Source organism: Macaca thibetana, chromosome 18 (genome assembly GCF_024542745.1).
Source record: "Macaca thibetana thibetana isolate TM-01 chromosome 18, ASM2454274v1, whole genome shotgun sequence".
Lineage (NCBI taxonomy): Eukaryota > Metazoa > Chordata > Mammalia > Primates > Cercopithecidae > Macaca > Macaca thibetana.
In genome coordinates this window covers 17,186,761-17,206,842 of record NC_065595.1, presented here as the reverse complement: position 1 = coordinate 17,206,842, position 20,082 = coordinate 17,186,761, and the positions used below count along the sequence as shown (strand labels likewise).

At 38.0% G+C, this 20,082-nt stretch overlaps 1 protein-coding gene across 1 annotated transcript in view; it reads left to right on the top strand.

The window, feature by feature from the left end:
- PHLPP1 (PH domain and leucine rich repeat protein phosphatase 1) overlaps window positions 1-20,082 on the top strand; it is a 267,876-nt gene that overhangs the window by 189,821 nt on the left and 57,973 nt on the right. The window contains exons 7-10 of the mRNA XM_050767517.1: window positions 1,867-2,069; window positions 4,085-4,145; window positions 6,835-6,930; window positions 11,805-11,960. Coding sequence (XP_050623474.1) covers window positions 1,867-2,069; window positions 4,085-4,145; window positions 6,835-6,930; window positions 11,805-11,960 — 516 coding nt within the window. The remainder of the gene's footprint in view (window positions 1-1,866; window positions 2,070-4,084; window positions 4,146-6,834; window positions 6,931-11,804; window positions 11,961-20,082) is intronic.

The window sequence follows — 20,082 nt, the reverse complement described above, 5'->3', positions numbered from 1 at the left end:
TTATAGATTTTTTTTGTCTCCTTATTAAACCAACACTTATTATTTTAGTATTAATACATAAAATTGTGTTAATTGAATGAAATTGTGCGTGGCTTTTTCAAGTGAAGATGATAAAGCCATTTTGAAGGTTATTCGAAGTGTAGATTGGGAAGAAGATGGACCTTTGTTCCATTCCTGCAGTCTGTTGTACCCAAGATGAGATGTGTTTTTTCTTTTTCATTCTGTGTGCACATTCTAGTAATCTAGTGAGCATTTGGAAATAGGCAGATTGCTGGGTTAAGGCCAGTTTTTAAATCTTACAACCTGGAATAAAAAAAGAGAAGGAGCCAAAAAAACATCCTCTTAGGGACATTGGAAAAGGCCATATGCTATGCTTGTGTGTTGACGAATCCCAGCTCTTTGCTGGAACTCATCCTTGTGTTTCAGTGGCTTTAGGATATTATTCTCAATTCATTTTCCATAGCTTTATTTTATTTTTTTAAAGATAGGAATTCACTACAGAGAAACTGCTTTTTCCTGTTCTCCAGACTTAAATTAATACTCTTCTTTTTTTTGAGACAGAGTATCGCTCTGTCGCCCAGGCTAGAGTGCAGTGGCATGATCTTGGCTCACCACAACTTCCGCCTCCTGGGTTTAAGCAATTCTCCTGCCGCAGCCTCCCGAGTAGCTGGGATTACAGGCGCGTGCCACCATGCCCAGCTAATTTTTAATACTTTTTTTTAGTAGAGATGGGGTTTCACTGTGCTGGCCAGGCTGGTCTCGAACTCGTGACCTCGTGAACCGCCCACCTTGGCCTCCCAAAGTGTTGGGATTACAGGCGTGAGCCACTGCGCCCATCCTATATTAATACTCTTCTAGTCAAGGTCATCATCTCAGCACTTTACTGGCTTTGTAATGGAAAGTAGATGGTTTTTGTTGTGTGTTTCTAAAGGAGTTAGACATAGCCTAACAAACTGGAAATTGACATTTCCATCTATTTTTCTCCCTTTTGAAGCTAAATATGTCTTTGTTATTTTGGTTCGTAGTCCCCATTACTACTTATTTTCTGATAGCTCATCCACAGCAACTTCAGTCAGTTAACTCACTAGTTCTTATGACTAGAGATTCTGCCAGTTTTCCGCTGTGCCTTGCTTCATCGTAGAGGTGTTGATTCCCATTTTTCTCTATCATTCTATGATCTCTCAGTAGATCTTAGATACCGGATTTCAGGATTTTCTGCACTTCACTCTATCAAGCAGTATTTTATAGATGGAGGTAGTTTTGGTGGTTCATCCTGGTCCTGAGCAGTTGGGAGTCATGTGCTTGCATTCCCATCTCTGGTGCTCCCATTCAGTGTGCAACTCTTATTTGTTATGTGACTCTGGTCCATTACTGTTTTTCCGCCTCAACCTTTAATTCCATCCTACTCATCCGCCTGCTCATGCATCCTCTCTCCTTCATTCAATATTCATTATAATTGTAATGTGCATAACAGTTGTTCTGAGTTTTGTTTCTTACGTTCTTTTCAGTATGGTGTAGATAGTTTCACAGTTCTTTGGAAGTCAGTTCCTAGTTCTTTGGAAGTCAATGCTTAAGTGGATTATTTTCCCCCTAGAAGTAAATTAAGGTAAAGTCAATGTGCTTATTCCTCTCCCAGCTGTAGTGGTGTCACTTGTGTTTCAGAATATATTGTGAAGGTTAAAACCTTCTGGAATTGTAGCTAAAAATAGATACTCTGGCTAGTTAAGCAAGGCCAGATGCTGAGATTCCAAAAATCATGGAGAACTGTAGTACAGAGAGAATTGAGTTCTTTCTTGCTATCTCTCGTATTAGGGTGTTTAACATTGCAGTTAATTGTAGTCTCTATTTATGTCCTTTTCCTTCAAGGTTGAACATAATTAGGAAGCTGATAGCAGATGAAGTGGACTTTCTACAGCATGTTACTCAGCTTGACCTACGAGACAATAAACTTGGTGATCTAGATGCCATGATTTTCAACAACATTGAAGTTTTACACTGTGAAAGGAATCAACTGGTCACATTAGACATCTGTGGCTATTTCCTAAAAGCACTCTATGCCTCTTCTAATGGTATGTATCATAGGCCACATCAAAGTTGCTCTTTTGGTTCCAAGAATTTACCCAGCATCATTATTTCTGCCTCTCTGATTGTTCTTTGCTCAAGTAGTTAGTAAAATAGCTCAAATTTTGTTAAAATAAAAGTCACAAAACAAAAATGCTGAGGAATTTCAAGGAATCAAAAAGGAAGATTTTATTTTGCCTGTAAGTTACTCACACTTTTGATTTGGATTTTCTGCTTAAAGGAAGAGAGAAAAGAGAACTATTTCGTGGGCTACATTACCAAGATCTAGAGATCTTTACTACCTTATTACTAAATCTGGAACCTTTATTTAATACTGGAGAGTGAAAGGAAGTTTTATTTTGACTCCATTCAGGATTTCCAGTTTCATGTTTGACTAACAGAGAGCTCACCTTAAGATAAACCAGAATGTTAGCTGGGCATGGCGATGCATGCCTGTAGTCCCAGCTACTTGGGAATGGGAAGCTGAGGCAGGAGAATTGCTGGAGCTCAGGAGGTGGAGGCTGCCGTGGTCTGAGATCACACTACTGCACTCCAGCCTGGTTGACAGAGTGAGACCCTGTCTAAAAAAAAAAAAAAAAGAAAAGATAATTTAAAAAAGATAAACCAGAATGATATACCCACAAGGACACCATAAAGCAAGAGTCTTAATCATTTCATATTTCTTTCTAAGAATCTGAAAATCAGGGCAGTTCCAAAAAAGAAAAGGTAATATGGGCATATGTTTGCTAAGATGAAGGTTTCAATTCCCTGCAGTCATTAAACTGAATGAAAACAAGTGTTCACTACTGCACGTTGAACATATGTTTATCATGCACTTGTTTTATGCATAGTGCAGCTCACGAGCTCTGAAAGATGAAGGATTTTTCAAATGTGATTACTGTTATCTCAGAAAAACAAGCCAAACCTCATATAGGTATATTTTCTAATGTAATCAGTTTAGCTGAGCACTGAAGGGTTATAGGATTTAGATAACCAGTGGGAATGAAGTAGGAAGAAAAAATCTGAATGTGGCTTGTTGGGCAGTTGGGAGAAGATAGGGAATTCTGAACCCACAGATGTAATTAGGAGAGGCATGCTTATAGTCAGATAGTGAAGCATTGGCCTTAGTATAATAAGCAATAGAGAACCGGTAAAGACTCTAAAGTGGAGGAGACATGATGGAAGTGATGCTTTAAGGTGGTTAATGTGAAAAGAGTGTGTACAGAATGCATTTATAGGAGAAGGTTGAGGGTAATCCACTACTCCACTAATCCAAGTTATTGTGATGGGCTTCATTTGGGCTAATGGGAACTCGTAGTCAGGATTACAGATGTTGATTTGAGACTCATCTGCTCAGAGGTGATACCTGAAACCAGGGAAGTAAGGTAACTGGAAGAGAGGAGAGTACTAGTACCAAAGGTCTACTTACACACCCCTCACACTTAGCTGGAGCCAAACTGGGCAACCAGATAGGAGCTACACCTGTGAATTACTTGGTAACTGTTTAGAGAAGCAGAAGGACATTTACAAACTACTCTGCCCAAGAAACAAAGTTACAGGGGACGGTGGTGTCATATTTCATAAAGTTTTGAGGAAGAGTTTCAGATTTAAGTAAAATAAGTCATTTGTGACCCACTGGAGTGCTGTTTCAGTAAGGTGATGAGGGCAAAAACAAGAAGCATTATTTGGTTTTATGGAAGGACACTTGGGTTTTGAAAGGATGGCACTTGTGGTTAATCCTTCAGGTGTAATACAGCCTCCATAACAATAAGAGAGCAACAGTAAATAGATAGAAAAGAGGTAGGAAATTAGAATGCGTGATTTATTTCAATCTCTGAAGAAGATCTTGTGATTAAAAGTTCTTTTTTACTTTTCTGTACTTTTAAAGTTGAACAAATGATGTATTGTACTTCCTAAACTAAACAAACAATAGAGAATAAAGCACAGTAATGATGTTCCACATACAAAAAGAGTCTCTGTCATTTGGATAGTAATGTCTTTGTGTTTTTTTTTTCCTTTCTAGAACTTGTTCAACTTGATGTTTACCCAGTTCCAAATTATCTGTCCTACATGGATGTTTCAAGGTAAGAAGTCAAGTCTTAGAGCCCTCTAGAGTCTACTAGAAAATTATTTAGTAATTCTAACTGAGCTTATGCACAAGTACTTTTTAATATTTTGAAAGTAAATGATAAAAAATTAATGATTTTTACTTTATTCTCTAAAATGATATATATTTGTTGATTAAAATACATTTGTAGCTCAAACCAGAGCATCAAAGTGTCAGTGTGCACACCAATTTGAACACCAGATTTGGACTTGAAAGGTGAGTGAGTTGAGGGCCATATGGCTTAAAGCTCTAATAACTCTTTTCATTATATGAATCATATTTTTGTGTCTTTCCCTGAAGTAATGTTAATTTTATTTTTTATTTTCAATTTTTTTTTTATTTTTTTAAACTCTGCCAAGTCTTAGGATAATTTAATTTTTTAAGTGCTTTATTTCTTTTGATTTCTTTCCCCCCTTGTTTAGACATATATCTCTTTGCTAAGAATTCTTAGAAAATAGTGACAAAGCCTATCAAAGTAGAAATTCTATACAACCTGCTTGGTTTTCTTAGCTTCTTTTTGAATATGCTAACCATTTTACCTTCTATGGTAATTTGCTTCTGCGGTATATTATATTTATTGCAGTTACCACAAATATTATAGTAGACTTTTTCTTAAAGGCACAAAGACTTGACAGTGTCTACAGTATGTATTTATACGACGTAAACTTAAAAATTTTTAACAATGAATTATAAAATTGAAACTCATTTTGAAGGTAATTCCAAAGAAGATACACAAAAATGTTCTAAACATAGGGAGTTTGTGGCCCACTCAAGGTGACAACTGGTAACTCATTTCAGTGCTTAAATTCTGGTGTGTTTATTAACAGTCACCATGCTTTTTAATCACAACTATTGTATGATTTGTCTTGTACAGAATTTTGCCTTTTGTCTTGAGATTATACAGGCTTAGCTATTTTAATAATATACTGAATCACAATTATGCAAGACATGTCAGTATTTGGTTATTGGGAAAATATTACAGTTAAATTTTTATTATAAAGATACAACTATAAAATCATAAAGCTCTTTGAGTAGTGCTTCTTGCATTTCCTAACAACTACCCATCAGACAATTTTATTTAATTAACTTAAATCAGACATTACCTAGTTTTCTTTCCCCACCTACTCCTCCCAACCCCCCAGCAACCCTGAATGTTATTTTCACATTTTGAATAAGAGCAGTATAGGAACAGTATAGGAATGGGATTTGCGTACATGGGTGCATATAAATATCTTGAACAGATTTCTTTTCTTTTCTTTTCTTTTCTTTTCTTTTCTTTTCTTTTCTTTTCTTTTCTTTTCTTTTCTTTTCTTTTCTTTGAGATGGAGTCTTGCTCTGTTGCCCAGGCTGGAGTGCAGTGGCGCAATCTTGGCTTACTACAACCTCTACTTCCTGGGTTCAAATGATTCTCCTGCTCCAACCTCCTGAGCAGCTGGGATTACAGGCACACACCACCATGCCTGGCTAATTTTTTTGTATTTTTGTAGAGATGGGATTTCACCACGTTGGCCAGGCTGGTCTGGAACTCCTGACCTCAAGTGGAGTGCAATGGTGTGATGTTGGCTCACTGCAACCTCCCCCTCCCGGGTTCAAGCAATTCTCGTGCCTTAGCCTCCCGAGTAGCTGGGATTACAGGCGTGTGCCACCATACCCAGCTAATTTTTGTATTTTTTAAGTAGAGACAGGGTTTCACGATGTTGGTCAGGCTTGTCTCAAACTCCTGACCTCTGGTGATCTGCTGGCCTCGGCCTCCCAAAATGCTGGAATTACAGGCATGAGCTACCACGCCCCGCCTAGTTCTCTTTTTTATAGTAACTGTAATTACCATCTAGTGCCCAAGTAAATGTTTTTAATTAATTAATTCTTCGAGTTAACTGTTAGTGAACTTTTCATTGCCACCATTTTAAAACTATTTCTCTCCCTTCCCATTTATCCATGGCTATATTTTCATGATGACAGCTGGAGTTGGGAAATATTTTAATATTAAGGGAAAAAATATAAATTTGAAATTAAAACTGTGATATGCCATTTGACTTTGTGTGTTTTTATTTTCAGTAGAACACATATTCTCCCTAAAATTGGCATAGGTCTGTAGACCCTTTAGGAAAGTCAATTTGGAGCCAGGCTTTTTTTTTTTCAAGACTTTAGAGATGATACAGATTATGTAACTATGTCCTTCCTTCTTTTTAAAAAATTTAACTTTTTTTAGAGATAGGATCTCGCTCTGTCACCCAGGTTGGAGTGCAGCGATGAGATCATAGCTCACTGTAAACCTCGAACTCCTCTACTCCAGCAGTCCTCCCACTGTAGCCTTTTGAGTAGCTGGGACTAGTGGTGCATGCCACCATGAGCAGCTAATTTTTTATGTTTTGTAGCAATGGGGTCTCGCTATGTTGCCCAGGCTGATCTTGAACTCTTGGACACAAGCGATCCTCCCATAGACGTGAGCTACTGTGCTCTGCCTATTCCTTACTTTTTCTTTATTTCTTCTCCCTATCACAATTCTTCTTACTTCTGGAGAAAAGCGAATCCACATATTCTTTCGATTTATGCCCACGGTACTTTGGTATTTCATTTAAGGTTTTACTTATTCTTTGTAATAATTTGAGTTTAGAACCACTTTTGAGGCCAAATTCAACCAAACAATTTTATGTTCTTGCATTTAGGAACCGCTTAGAAAATGTGCCTGAGTGGGTATGTGAAAGCCGAAAGCTAGAAGTTTTGGATATTGGCCATAATCAAATATGTGAACTTCCTGCCCGGTGAGTATTGCAGATCAAATGAGAGGATCTCACAATAGATGAGCAATTTAAAAAATTGCTGATTCGGTGTTTAACTTGGTATCATAAGCCTAAAAGAGTTTGCTTTAAAAACGAATATGGTATCTTTTACCCCGTGTGGTGTCTTCAAGTTACAAACTTTCTTCATGCAGTGCAGTGAGGAGTAGAGTGAGGCTTTGACTCTCAGCCAGACTTTTCAAAACCGTGCAGGCAGTTGTGCTTGGTGGAAATTTTTAAGTAAGCCAAAAACAATCTTTGAAGCAAACAATATGATTAGCCCACTTCTGGGATCTTAAGTCTTTCAGAATCTTCCACCTCTGTTCGTTGACTTAATATGTCTACTTTAAACATAAACACCTTTTGTTCTCCCTAGACCTTAACTTTGAGGGGGAAATGAGATGGTTAGGTCATGAAACCTAGAAAGAGCAAACTAGACTAGATTCTCTTTTTCTTGTTGTGAAATTTGGGAGTAGAAGGTTCAAGAACTTCTCACTCTTAAATATGTTCTTATTTTTATTTTATAATTTTCACTTTAATGGCAAGATTTGCAAAACAGCCACATGATGACTTCTATTGTCTGTAAATATAGACAGATATTTTCAAGTTGACTAATCATGGTCAAAATATTAGTGAATTTTTAGTGACTAGCCATGCAGTTAGTAACCCTAAGAGTCTATTCAGTGCTGTCCTGTAGAACTTTCTGTGATGATTGAAGTGCTCTGTATCTGTGCTGCCCAGTATAGTATCCACTGGCCATCTGTGGCTATTGAGCACTTGCATTGTGGCTAATGTAACTGAGGAACTGAATTTTGTGTATTCGTTAATTCCAATTAACTTAAATTCATATAGTTACTTGTGGTTGCTTCAACTCAGGTCTTATTATTTCCACCATTCTCAGCCGATCACTGAACAGAGGAAGTCAGTTATTTTTAGCTATGTATAGTCAAAAACATCAGTGAAAATATTGTAGAAGTATGTTACCATTTTGGAGTAAACTAAGTGCACAATCTTTAAAGGTATGTGATCACCATTCTTGTTTCCTTACCAAGAAGATACACTTGCTTGGTAAACCTAGTAAACATGTTAGAGTTCAGCTGTTTAGGATGGTAGCCCCCAGCCAGCCATTAGCCAAGTGACTGTTGAGCACCTGAAATGTAACTCGTCCTAATTGGAAGTGCTGTAAGTGTAAAATATACATGGAATGTAAAATCATAATAGTGTACATTAATTACGTGTTAAGTTAATATTTGGGGTATATTCTGGGTTAAATGAAATAATACTCTGAGAATTCATTTACTTGTTCTTTTTTTTTTCTTTTAATGTGGCTACTAGATAATTTAAAATTACATGTGGCTTATATTTGATAACACTGTGTTAGAATGTAGCTCTTATTAAAGAAATCTGAGTTATATTTTCATCCCTGAAAAGCTCTGTTAATTTCATTATGTTCCTCAGCAATACATTATACCTGTAAATATGATCCATTTGAAAGTGCTTTCTGCCCTAGAATATTATGTTGACTGACCATTTAGGTGACCCGTTGCAGCCATCACTATTAACAAGAGGGGATGTTTGTGTGTGTGTGTGTGTGTGTGTGTGTGTGTGTGTGTGTGTGTGTGTCCATGCATGGCCCTTTTAGTAAAAGAACAGGAAAAACGAAAACAGTAGGGAAAAAAATAATTTATTGAAAAAAATTTTCTACCTTATCTTCTATTTTCTTTCTGTCTTTCCTTCTTTTCTTTTATTTTATTTTTTTCTTTTTTTTTTGAGACAGAGTCACGATCCTGACTCACTGCAATCTCTGCCACCCGGGTTCAAGCAATTCTTGTGCCTCAGCCTCCCGAGTAACTGGGACTACAGGCACGTGCCACCACGCCTGGCTAATTTTTGTATTTTTAGTAGAGACGGGGTTTCACTGTGTTGACCAGGCTGTTCTTGAACTCCTGACCTCAGGTGATCCGCCTGCCTCAGCCTCCCAAAGTGCTGGGATTATAGCCATGAGCCACCGCACCTGGCCTTTTCTTCTATTTTCTCTGTTCTCTTTCCCCCTTTCACCCCTCGATCCCACAGATAGCACATTGGCATCCAAGTTCTCTGTTTTGCTGAAGGCTACAAAGATATATCATATATATTTTTTATATTTGTATATATTATACATTAATATATATTTATATTTTATACATATAAACAAATGCAAGATAACTGACATTGTATCCAATTTTTCCCCCCCAGATTTGTTGATCTAATTTGTTCTGCGTCAGAACAGGCTTTTTGAGAATCTAAACAAATGCTTATTCAATGCAAATCCCAAATGCTCTATTGTTATTGTATTCTTGTGTGTGTGTGTGTTTAACACGTGGAACAAAAAGAGTGTGCATTGTTTTTCTGTTCATAGTGTTGTTCAGTTGCAAACTCTGTATAAGCCCTGTTGTTGATGTAATAGGCAAGACTGGGTACCGTGGCTCTTGATCTAGTCCCAGCACATTGGGAGGCCAAGGCAGGAAGATTGCTTGAGCCCAGGAGTTCAAGACCAGCCTGGGCAATACTGCAAGACCCTATCTCTACAAAAAATAAAATTAGCCAGACATGGTGGTGTGTGCCTGTAGTCCCAGCTACTTGGAAGACTTGAGGCAGGAGGATTGCTTGAGCCTAGGAGGTCGAGGTTACAGTAACGTGTGATTGCATCACTGCACTCCAGCGTGAGCGACGGAACTGAGACGCTGCCTCTTAAAAAGAAAAAAAAAAAATTCAGGCAAGACAATGGTTAATTAAAATTGATTTAATACTCATACTTTGTCCAAGTAAGGTATATGAAGAGTTTGACAGGGCCGGGTGTGGTGGCTCATGCCTGTAATCCTAGGACATGGGGAGGCCAAGGCGGGCAGATCACCTGAGGTCAGCAGTTCAAGACCAGCCTGACCAACATGGTGAAACCCTGTCTCTACTAAAAAATACAAAAATTAGCTGGGCGTGGTGGCACATGCCTGTAGTCCCAGCTACTCTGGAGGCTGAGGCAGGAGAATCGCTTGAACCCAGGAGGTGGAGGTTGCAGTGAGCCAAGATTGCGCCATTGCACTCCAGCCTCAGCGACAGAGTGAGACTCTATCTCAAAGGAAAAAAAAAAAAAAGAGTTTGACAAAAGAGAAATTATTAGAGGCAGAAATGTATTAAAAAGGAAAGAAAGTATTTTAATGTTTAGACAGTACCCAAAAGAATTGAACTAAACCAAATAATTAGCATTCAATACTCATCCTATAGTTGATCTTTTTTATTTGGAAAAATCAAGATAAAAGATTTTATCACCTTTTAGTTATTTATGTGGTAAAGGATACGTATATATATATGACGAACCACATGCTGAAATAATAGGCTGGAGTGACCATTACAGAGACTGCCCTATGGTAATGGTAACTGCATAGATAATCTGGCCCGGATAATCTGTCTTGTCACACTGATATCTGAACCTGCCAACTTAGATATCTTTAATTGGGGCCTGTGGTGTCACAGCATTGAGACAGGTTGCTAGCATCTTTGTGAGCAAAGAAACTCCATTTGCTATTTAAAGTGAATAAAGTTATGCCCTAATGTTACGGGAATTTTTAACTCTTGTGGATTGAAGGATACATAATTTGGATTAGACAAGAAGAGTAAGTTCAGGAGACCTATTGTGCAGCATTTTAACTACAGTTAATAACAATGTCTTGTATTCTTGAAAATAGCTAAAGGAGTAGATTTAAATGTTCTCACCACAAAAAAAATGATAAATATGTGAAGTAATGCATATGATAATTAGCTTGATTTAGCCATCCCACAATGTATACATATATTAAAACATGTTTTACACCGTAAATGTATGCTAATTTTTGTCAACTAAAAATTATTTTTAAAAAATTGTGGGCATTCATGAGTGAGATCAGAATGGTGGAAAACAGGAGGTGGATGAGGAAGCCTCATTCTTTGACAGCAGATTAATAAATTAATTCTTAATTTATCAGTTAGGCAGATTGATAAATTCTTAATCTAAAGTGATCAGGATGCAAATTGTAACCTCACTTTTCCCCACCCCTGAGATGTCTGTTTAAACCCAGGGCCTGTTTTATTCTCTGTAATGTTAGGGAAGTCTGAAGTGGTCATAATGTAGATTTACATTAGATTAACAAGTATTCATCATCTCTGACAGTTCTGATGACCTTCACAAGAAACACAGCCAAGCTTCCAAATGGCTCTTTAAGTCTCTCAAGAAAATAGTGGATTAAGTACATGCTGCTCTTTCAGGAGGGAGTCTCTACCTTGGTCTAGGATTAAGCTAGAAAAAAACAGAGACATACAGCCAGGGAAGTGAGGCAAAGAAGAAACAATTAGGATTGTGAAATGCAACTGAGGAAAAACATAACATTTTCTCAGTTGACATTTGTAAAAGTTTGATTGAATAACCCTTTATTTAATGCAGATCCTATAAGTAAAGACTGCTCAGCTGTGTTTATTCAGAATCTCTTATGGGTAAAGCACCCAGCATTCTGGGACAATACAAGATACAAGCCCCACTCTGGAGAAGCACGCAGCCTTTTGAAGCTTGCCTTGTAACCCTGACAAGATTAGACTGATCCCTTCAGTGGCTCCATCTATAGAACTTACCTTTTGCTATGGAGAGCTTCTTTGCTCAGTATCTGTTTACATAGTTTTTTCCTTTCTCCTTTTCTTGAGTATAGAAAGTATTGAAACACAAATAGTTCCAAGTTTGAATTTATATTAAAATGAATTTGTAGTTGCTCCAAATGAATTTGTGATTTTTGGAGAGATAATTTTAAGTATTCTACTCTTTTTCATTTTTCGGTCTTTTGTCCCTTTTTATACAGCTTATTTTGTAACAGCAGTCTCCGGAAACTACTGGCAGGACACAACCAGTTGGCAAGGCTTCCTGAAAGGCTAGAAAGAACCTCGGTGGAGGTCTTGGATGTGCAACACAACCAGCTCCTTGAGCTCCCGCCTAACCTTCTGATGAAGGCTGACAGGTAAAGCCGTTTGTCTTGTTTATCATCTGAGTCTATAAATAGTCCCTCATTTGTATCTTTGTCTTTTGTGACCTGAGACTGTATGAACTTTCTGATTATGTGTCTGTCCCAGATTTGTGAAGGAAATAGTTTTGCCAGCCACTTTACTGACCATTTTGTAGGCGATGGAGTCAGGAGCAACCTATAGATTCTTTATTAACTTTGCTGCTCTCTGGAACAAAGTAGGTTACATTGTCCATCCATGTGTCATGGGGATATAGGTGTAAAACAAGGATGAGAAGTGTGCTCCTGTGTTACTACCTGGTCACATTCCATGCCAGGCTTAGCTTAATTATCTTATGATTCTCTGTTCCTGCTTTCACATGTTTGGGACTTTGGGAGATGGAGATGAATTGTCCTAGAGTTAGCTTAGTTATTGTTTTTGGTTTTTTGATTTTTTGAGACAGAGTCTCACTGTGTTGCTTAGGCTGAAGTGTAGTGGTGCGGTCTCGACTCATTGGAACTTCTGCCTCCCAGGTTCAAGCGATTCTCCTGCCTCAGCCTCCCAAGTAGCTGGGACTACAGGCATGTGCCACCATGCCCAATTAATTTTTTGTATTTTTTGTAGAGATGGGGTTTTGCCATGTTGGCCAGGCTGGTTTCGAACTCCTGGCCTCAAGCGACCCACCCACCTTGGCCACCCAAAATACTGGGATTACAGGTGCGAGCCACTGTGCCCAGCACTTACTGTTTTTTAATCAGTCCTTCTTATCTTTACCATAATTAACTCCATATTCAATTCAATTATTTTGTTTTGAAAAAGCAAAATTTTCCTAAATTACTTGTATCATACACTTTAAGCATTTGAAGAAGTTGTTTTGAATGGGAGGGAGAGGTTAATTTCAACATTAAATGAAGCTCTGTTATTTTGTTGTGATAAGTTGCCACATACAGAATTTTCTTTAAAGAAAGCTTTAAGTAACAGTGGCTGTTAACTTACTTTGGAGCATCTTGTTTGCTTCAGAACCCATGTGCATCATTCTAAAACATTTCATAGGCTGATAGCCTGAGTTATTTTGACTTCTGCTCCCATGTTTATTTTTAGGGAGTGACCATTACTTTAGAGACAATATGAAGGATCTAACTTTTAGTGTATCTCATAATGAAGACAAAAATGTTAAATTTAATTTTGCTTCTAGAAGTGCAGAGAAAAGAAGGAAATGATGACGGATCTTTTTACCTTACAAAATAAATGTTAGCTGTGTTTCAGCATGTGTCATATTATGTGGGTGAAATGGCCATCTGCAATCTCTGGCTCTCCTAAGCTGAATTAGATTTGCCACTGCATGTGCCTAACTCCCTGAGCTTACTCCTATCATAATAGCCATCGCACACTGTATTGTAATTTCTTGTTCACTTGTCTCTCTCCATTATTAGATTACTAACATGCGGCCAATGACTGTGTCTTAATTATAGTTTTATCATCAACATCTTACAGTGTCTAGAATAAAGGAAAGTGCTCAAAAAATATTTGTGTAATAAATGATAGAGAATTTAAGGAATTTCAATTCCAGGCTTTATATTTTTTTCTTCCTCATCTTTTCCATAAATCTTTAATAAGATTAAAAAAAATCTTACTACAAAAATATGACTTATATTCAGTAAAGTGTCCAACTTTTAAGTGTACTGCTCAATGAATTTTTACATATTTATAGAAATAGTTGCAGGGACCACCTTACCCAGAACAAGATATAGAACATTTCTAGCACTCTTCTTTTTCCTTTTGTTCTGTTTTCCTCACTTAAAAAGAAAATTATCTTCATTGTACTCATGTAAGTTATAACGAATTCCAACTGGAATAATCATAAAGAAACAATAGAACTATGAGAAAATGGGATTGTCATATTGTAATTGGCCAGTACTATGTCATCCTCCTGGTAAAAAGTGAAATGTTTCAAGATCATTGAAAGAATTCTTGTTTTCTGGTTTTGGGGTATTTTTTTTTTTTTTTTTTTTTTGAGACGGAGTCTCACTCTGTTGCCCAGGCTGGAGTGCAGTGGCCGGATCTCAGCTCACAGCAAGCTCCGCCTCCCGGGTTCACGCCATTCTCCTGCCTCAGCCTCCCAAGTAGCTGGGACCACAGACGCCCGCCACCTCGCCCGGCTAGTTTTTTGTATTTTTTAGTAGAGACGGGGTTTCACCATGTTAGCTAGGATGGTCTCGATCTCCTGACCTCGTGATCCACCCGTCTCGGCTTCCCAAAGTGCTGGGATTACAGGCTTGAGCCACCGCACCCGGCCTTTTTTTTTTTTTGAGACGGAGTCTAGCTTTGTGGCCCAGGCTTGAAGTGCAGTGGTGTGATCTCAGCTCATTGCAGCCTCCACCTCCTGGGTTCAAGTGATTCTCTTCCCTCAGCCTCCCAAATAGCCAGGATTACAGGTGTGTGCCACCACTTCTGGCTAATTTTTGTAATTTTAGTAGAGATGGGGTTTCCCCATGTTGACCAGGCTGATCTTAAACTTCTGACCTCAAGTGATCCACCTGCCTTGGCCTCCCAAAGTGCTAGGGTAGGCGTGAGCCACCGCACCAGGCCAGAATTATTGTTTTTACATTAATATCAAAGCACAGTGTGCAGAGACAGATCACTTTAGACATATACTTTCTGGTTGTGAATACTATAAAATTTGATTTCTTCTATGGAGAATTATAAGTTATATCATAATGGGAATCCACTTGTTCCCCTAGAGTTCTACACTGAATCTGTAGGACCAAATAAAGGAATGGATATAGGTTTTAGGAGTCTGAGTGAAATAAAAACCATTTCTGAATCTGGCCAATTCTGGTAAGTTCACGACTATTAAAGGTTATCAGTGCTAGAATTTCCAGTAGATAATAATCATTCTTTATTCATTTCCGAGAATTTGATTTTTCTCAGAAATACATTTCTGTATTTCATTTTCTGGAGACTGTGTTTTCATGTTTAGATGTGTTTAAACAAGGATTTAAGTAAGAACAATTGTAGTTTTAGGGGATTGTGATGACTCCCAGGATTGAGAACCACTGCCTTGATTGTTGACTTTGTGATTCTGTGCAGGTCATTCTAAACGTCGGTTTTTCTCATTTTGCTTATTTGTTCAGTTCTCAAATGGTACCTATATGTTGGAAAAGGAAGGATTGTGTGAACTGGAACATGAATATGAACTGGACAAAGGTGTGAACTGAGCCACTGGAAGGACACTGCTATCAGAAGCTAGGCCAGCAGTGTTAGCTAAAGGCATTTAGGCAGAAATCCCCATACAAATAGACTGACGTGTCTACAGCCAGCTGCATTTTTGAAAACAGGGGCTGTTAGGAAGAATTTGCCAGCCTTTGGAGGCTGTGAGGGGAGGACAGGGCAGGATAAATAACATTTCTGGCACAGGAGAGTTCTGGAGTAAAGGGTTGGGTGAGTAAGAAGGAGCAAATATCTTGGTTTTATTTTATGAGAGTAAAACAAATGACCAAAAAATGGGAGAAATAAGAAACTGTTTCAAGAAGGCATATTCCCGTACCTTTGTTTTCCAAGCTATAATTGCTACATCTCCAGCATAGCATAGCAACTGATTTAGTAGAAACAGAAAGAAAAGTTAAGATTGTTAATTATCTTGGGCAGACAGGATTATGTGAAGGGGGTGGGATAAATTTGATTAGCTGTTTTTTTAAAACCATATTTTTATATTAGTTCACTTGTTAGAAGATAACAAAAATAACATTTTCTAATGATTTCCACCAAAGTATTGCCTTTAAAGGTTAATACTTATCCTCTTTGCACAACCTCAATACTGGAGATTTTTACCTACCTATTTTTAAAAATTTTATTACTTTTTTTTTATTGAGGCATAATTTAAACTCAGGAAAATTTACAAATATAGTGTATTTAGTTTGATGAGTTTGAGGGGGGAATGATTAAACTAGTAAACAGTTGTTGAAGTAGGCCAACCCAGAAAACATGAAATTTAAAATATTAAAGACAGTTTTTAGGAAAGATTCTTTGTGACTGCCTTCTTGCAGAGGGTTTCAGTTGTGATTTGTTTTTGTTCACATGGTTCAATGCAGCAAACATCTCACTGAGTTTAAATCACTGTGCTGGATGCGTAGGACATTGAGAAATGACTACATATAGGAATTATCCTCAAGAAGCTTACAATCTAATGAAGAGTTTAAAGTAACTGCACAATAAACTATAGTGAAAGGTAGGTTTAAGAAGGTAGAATAGACGGAAAATTATAAAGTTGGTCTAGTATAATTTAGGCTTATGGTATGATGAGCAACATTCTGTTGTTGGATGATACAAAGCTGTGTGTTTGGCAAACAGCTGCAGGCATTGGTGAAACTTTGCTTCAGTTGCCCTTCCATTCAGTTTGCTACATAATACAAATCTTAAAAATATGTAAATTCCTTTTTTTTTTGTGGTAATAAATTATGGTTACAGTTCTGTGTTTCGTTATATAACTGAGGAAAGGACTTTATGTGTTTCAGTGGTTCATCCTCTAAGTAGAACTTGCGCTACCAAGTGTTATGAGAAATATCAGAGAAGCATGTGTTATTGGACACAGGGCAGAAGACCACATTTTGACTCATGAGAGTTTTCCTTTGCTCTGAATTTTTCCTGCTAAAGCCAGTCTCATACTGTCAAGTATTACAGGGCCAGGCACAGTGGCTCACACCTATAATCCCAGAACTTTGGGAGGCCAGCACGGGAGGATTGCTTGAGCCTGAGAGTTTGAGACCAGCCTGGGCAACATGGCAAGACCCTGTCTCTACAAACTGAAAAAAACAAAACAAAACAAAAAAAACAAGTCGGGTGTGGTGGCCACATCTCTGGTCCCAGCTACTTGGAAGGCTGAGGTGGGAAGATCACTTGAGCCTAGGAGTTCGAGGCTGCTGTGAGCTCTGATCATGCCACCTACACTCCAGCCTGGGTTACAGAGTGTGACCCTGTCTCAGAAAATGAAAAAAAGGTATTGCAGCTTTAGAATAGTATATATTAATCTACTATACCTGGTAGCAGGAAGCTATTTGGTAACCAAATAAGAGACAGGGAATCTGTGTTACATTAGACAACTTTTAGTCATCTTCATCTTCCTCTAAATACTTGAGGAAGATATTCTAACCTAGATCATGGGCCTAGATTTCTCATTTACCTGTCTTTTTAATTAGAGTTGAGGATTTTCCTGATGGAAACCCCAAAGGAGTTTCAGATAATTAGTTGTCATCAACAGATGGGTGCGGGGAGGGTAGACATTCTCCATGGGTCACCGGAGTGGATGAGACATTGCCAGAGGGACTGCCATCCTTCTGTTTCTTCCTGAAATCTTGGCAATGGCTGACTCCCTGTCCACCTAGCATCTGCACACACATTTGATGGCCAGACCGCTTCTCCTGATGAAGTCAGCCTAATTAACAAAGCCAAAATGGACCCGTTAAAGGAGAGTTACAGGTCACTGCTGTGGGAGGGCAGCCAGGTCTGTTTTTATTCCTGAGTGGACTAGTACAAGGTATTTTCAGGGGCAGAAGTTGGGGAAGTGTATGTTCAAATGAGCTTCATGGTAATTGCTCATGTGGGTTTATTAAATATTCCCAGAGTATTAGTCACATTACAGACCATAAGTTTTAGTGACTCAGAGAGAATATATGTAAATATCAAAAGGACTAAAAGAGAACAGAAAATTTAGAAGAGCATGATCAATTGACCATGACAACTGGTGCCTTTTGGCAAAGACAGATATTTCTGGCATTTTAAAAATCTGAGCTGTAGGCAACTATTTTTTTCAGTGATGAGGGCTATCTTTTGACGTTCTGATGTATCATGAAGTGTCTGATGTTTTGAGAGTCACGGTGGACTAAGATAGTGTTTCTCAAAGTGTTTTCAGAATTTCCTAAAGTACTTATCAAATATGCAGATTCTTGGCTCTTATCTCAGGTCTTCTCACTTCGATTTTAGAGGGATAGTCTGGGAACTGTATGTTTAACAAGGCTCCCCCAGTGACTCCAGTGCAGATGGTCTGCTGAACACACTGAAAGCTTAAGGTGACCCAGGTACTACTGCTGAAACAAATAGATTTTTATAAAAGAAGGATTTTAATAGAAAAACTGAATGTGTCTAGAGATATTTCTAGATAACATATACATCCCCTCTCTGCTTTTTAAAATGTTGTGCTTCTCAGGTATTTTAAGGTATAGTTCTTAACCAGGGTTATTACATCAAAATCAACTGACAGGTTTTTCAAAACTAGAGAATCAGTCGATGATGTTTAGAATACTATGAAGGGGAAGAGAATTTTCATTCTTTTCTCTCCCTTATTTCTCCCAAAAAGATCTACCTCAGTCCTGGAGAATGGAGTAGGGTGGGGGCATTGGAAAGTGGCTGACTGTGTAATCTTAGCAAGGTTGGAGTTCTAGTGGCACACTCCATTTTTATTAACCAGAACAAACCAGAAAGGTTTAGCCAGAAGCTTCCAGGCATTCCTGTGTTCAGCTGTGAACATTGCTCTGAGATTGGAAAGAGGCCATTCATGGCTTATCAGAAGAGTTCTGCCCGTACTCTGATAGACTGCTTTGGTAATCTTTGCCCCTGTTTCTCTGATGCTCTTAAAATGGATAAGATGGGCGAGTCTACCCTGCCAGTGAGGGGTGTGCATATCCCCAGAAACCACGAAAATGCATGAGGACAAGGGTTTTTGCACCATGATGATTCTCAGCTCCACCATCAGAATTCTGCTATATAGATTTTGAGGCCCCACCCTGACCTACTTAACAAGAATATCTTCGAGTTGAAGTTGAGAATTCTACACTAAGGAAAGCTCCCTAGAGAATTAGGAAGTGCAGCCAGATTGCACCCTACTGAGCTAGAGCATCTTCTATGAGAAATATGTTCCTTTAGCAGCTCCAAAGTGTGATAGCCCCTATCTTAATTCAGTGAGAGGGAAAATTATAAATAAAAAGAGAAATAAGCATCAATTCCCAGCAGTTACACTTTGACTTTATCCCTGCCTCACCCTAAGATTTTGTATCAAGCAATGGCAGAATGAGAAAAACTGTGGGGAAGAGAGAAGAGGGGAGCTGGCAGTGGGGCTTTAGGTGGGTCTACCACTACCACCTAAGCTTAGGTGTAAGTACATGCAACTGGAAGGAATAGCAAGCCAGAAATACAGTTATTGAAGGAAAATTGGCAGTTGGGTTGGTAAAGAGGAAGTGAAGCAAATGGGGAAAACTAAAGGTTCTACAAGACAAGTGAACCAGAACATCAGAGAACACACAGCCCTTCCCTACTCAGTCCAAACAAAGAGATCCCTTAACGTATCTTAACTTGATATATGCTGATAGAAGATACAGCACTGAACTAAGAAACTTGTAAAACAACCTGATACCGTGAAAATGATTGGGAAAAAGATGAACGGATCCTTATTGGGTTATTGGCTCCCAAAATGAGAAAACAAAAAACAACATATGTCCACTGTCGAATAATTCGTACCCCAAAAAATCTGTTGTGAAGCCTAACAAAACTATAAGACAACATCCCAAGCAGAATTAACAATAGTCAAGTGAACATTTTATGATATAAAACAAAAAATTAAAGAACTAAGAGCAAAATGGACAAACAGGAAGGACTGGAAAGAGGTGATTTAACTCAGAAAATGGAAGAAAATGACAGTTATCTGAGAAATGAGGAGTAATTACAGGGTGCCCAAGGGAGAGCACACCCAAAAAATTAATAAGGGACATTAAAGAAACAAAGGAAAATGAAAAGAATGAAAATAAGATAAAGAATTATTTGAAAAGCTAGAGATAAAATAGTGGAAATGGAAGACAGATCCAAAAGGAATAACATTTGTATATGTGTCCTTGAAGAACAAAGACAAAGTGACAGAAGTATTATTTAAAAATATCATTCAAGGAGTTTTTTCAACAACAAACAAAATATCTTAAAGTACATTTGAAAAAGAGTATCGATTGGGTACCTGGAATAAACCCAGAATGTTCAATTTTAAAACTTACTATATTAAAACCATTAGATTTTGAAGATATAAATAATTATGACTACCCGTAAAAAGATAAAATAATTTTAAAAGGCAAATATTTAGACTGTCATTATACTTCTCAA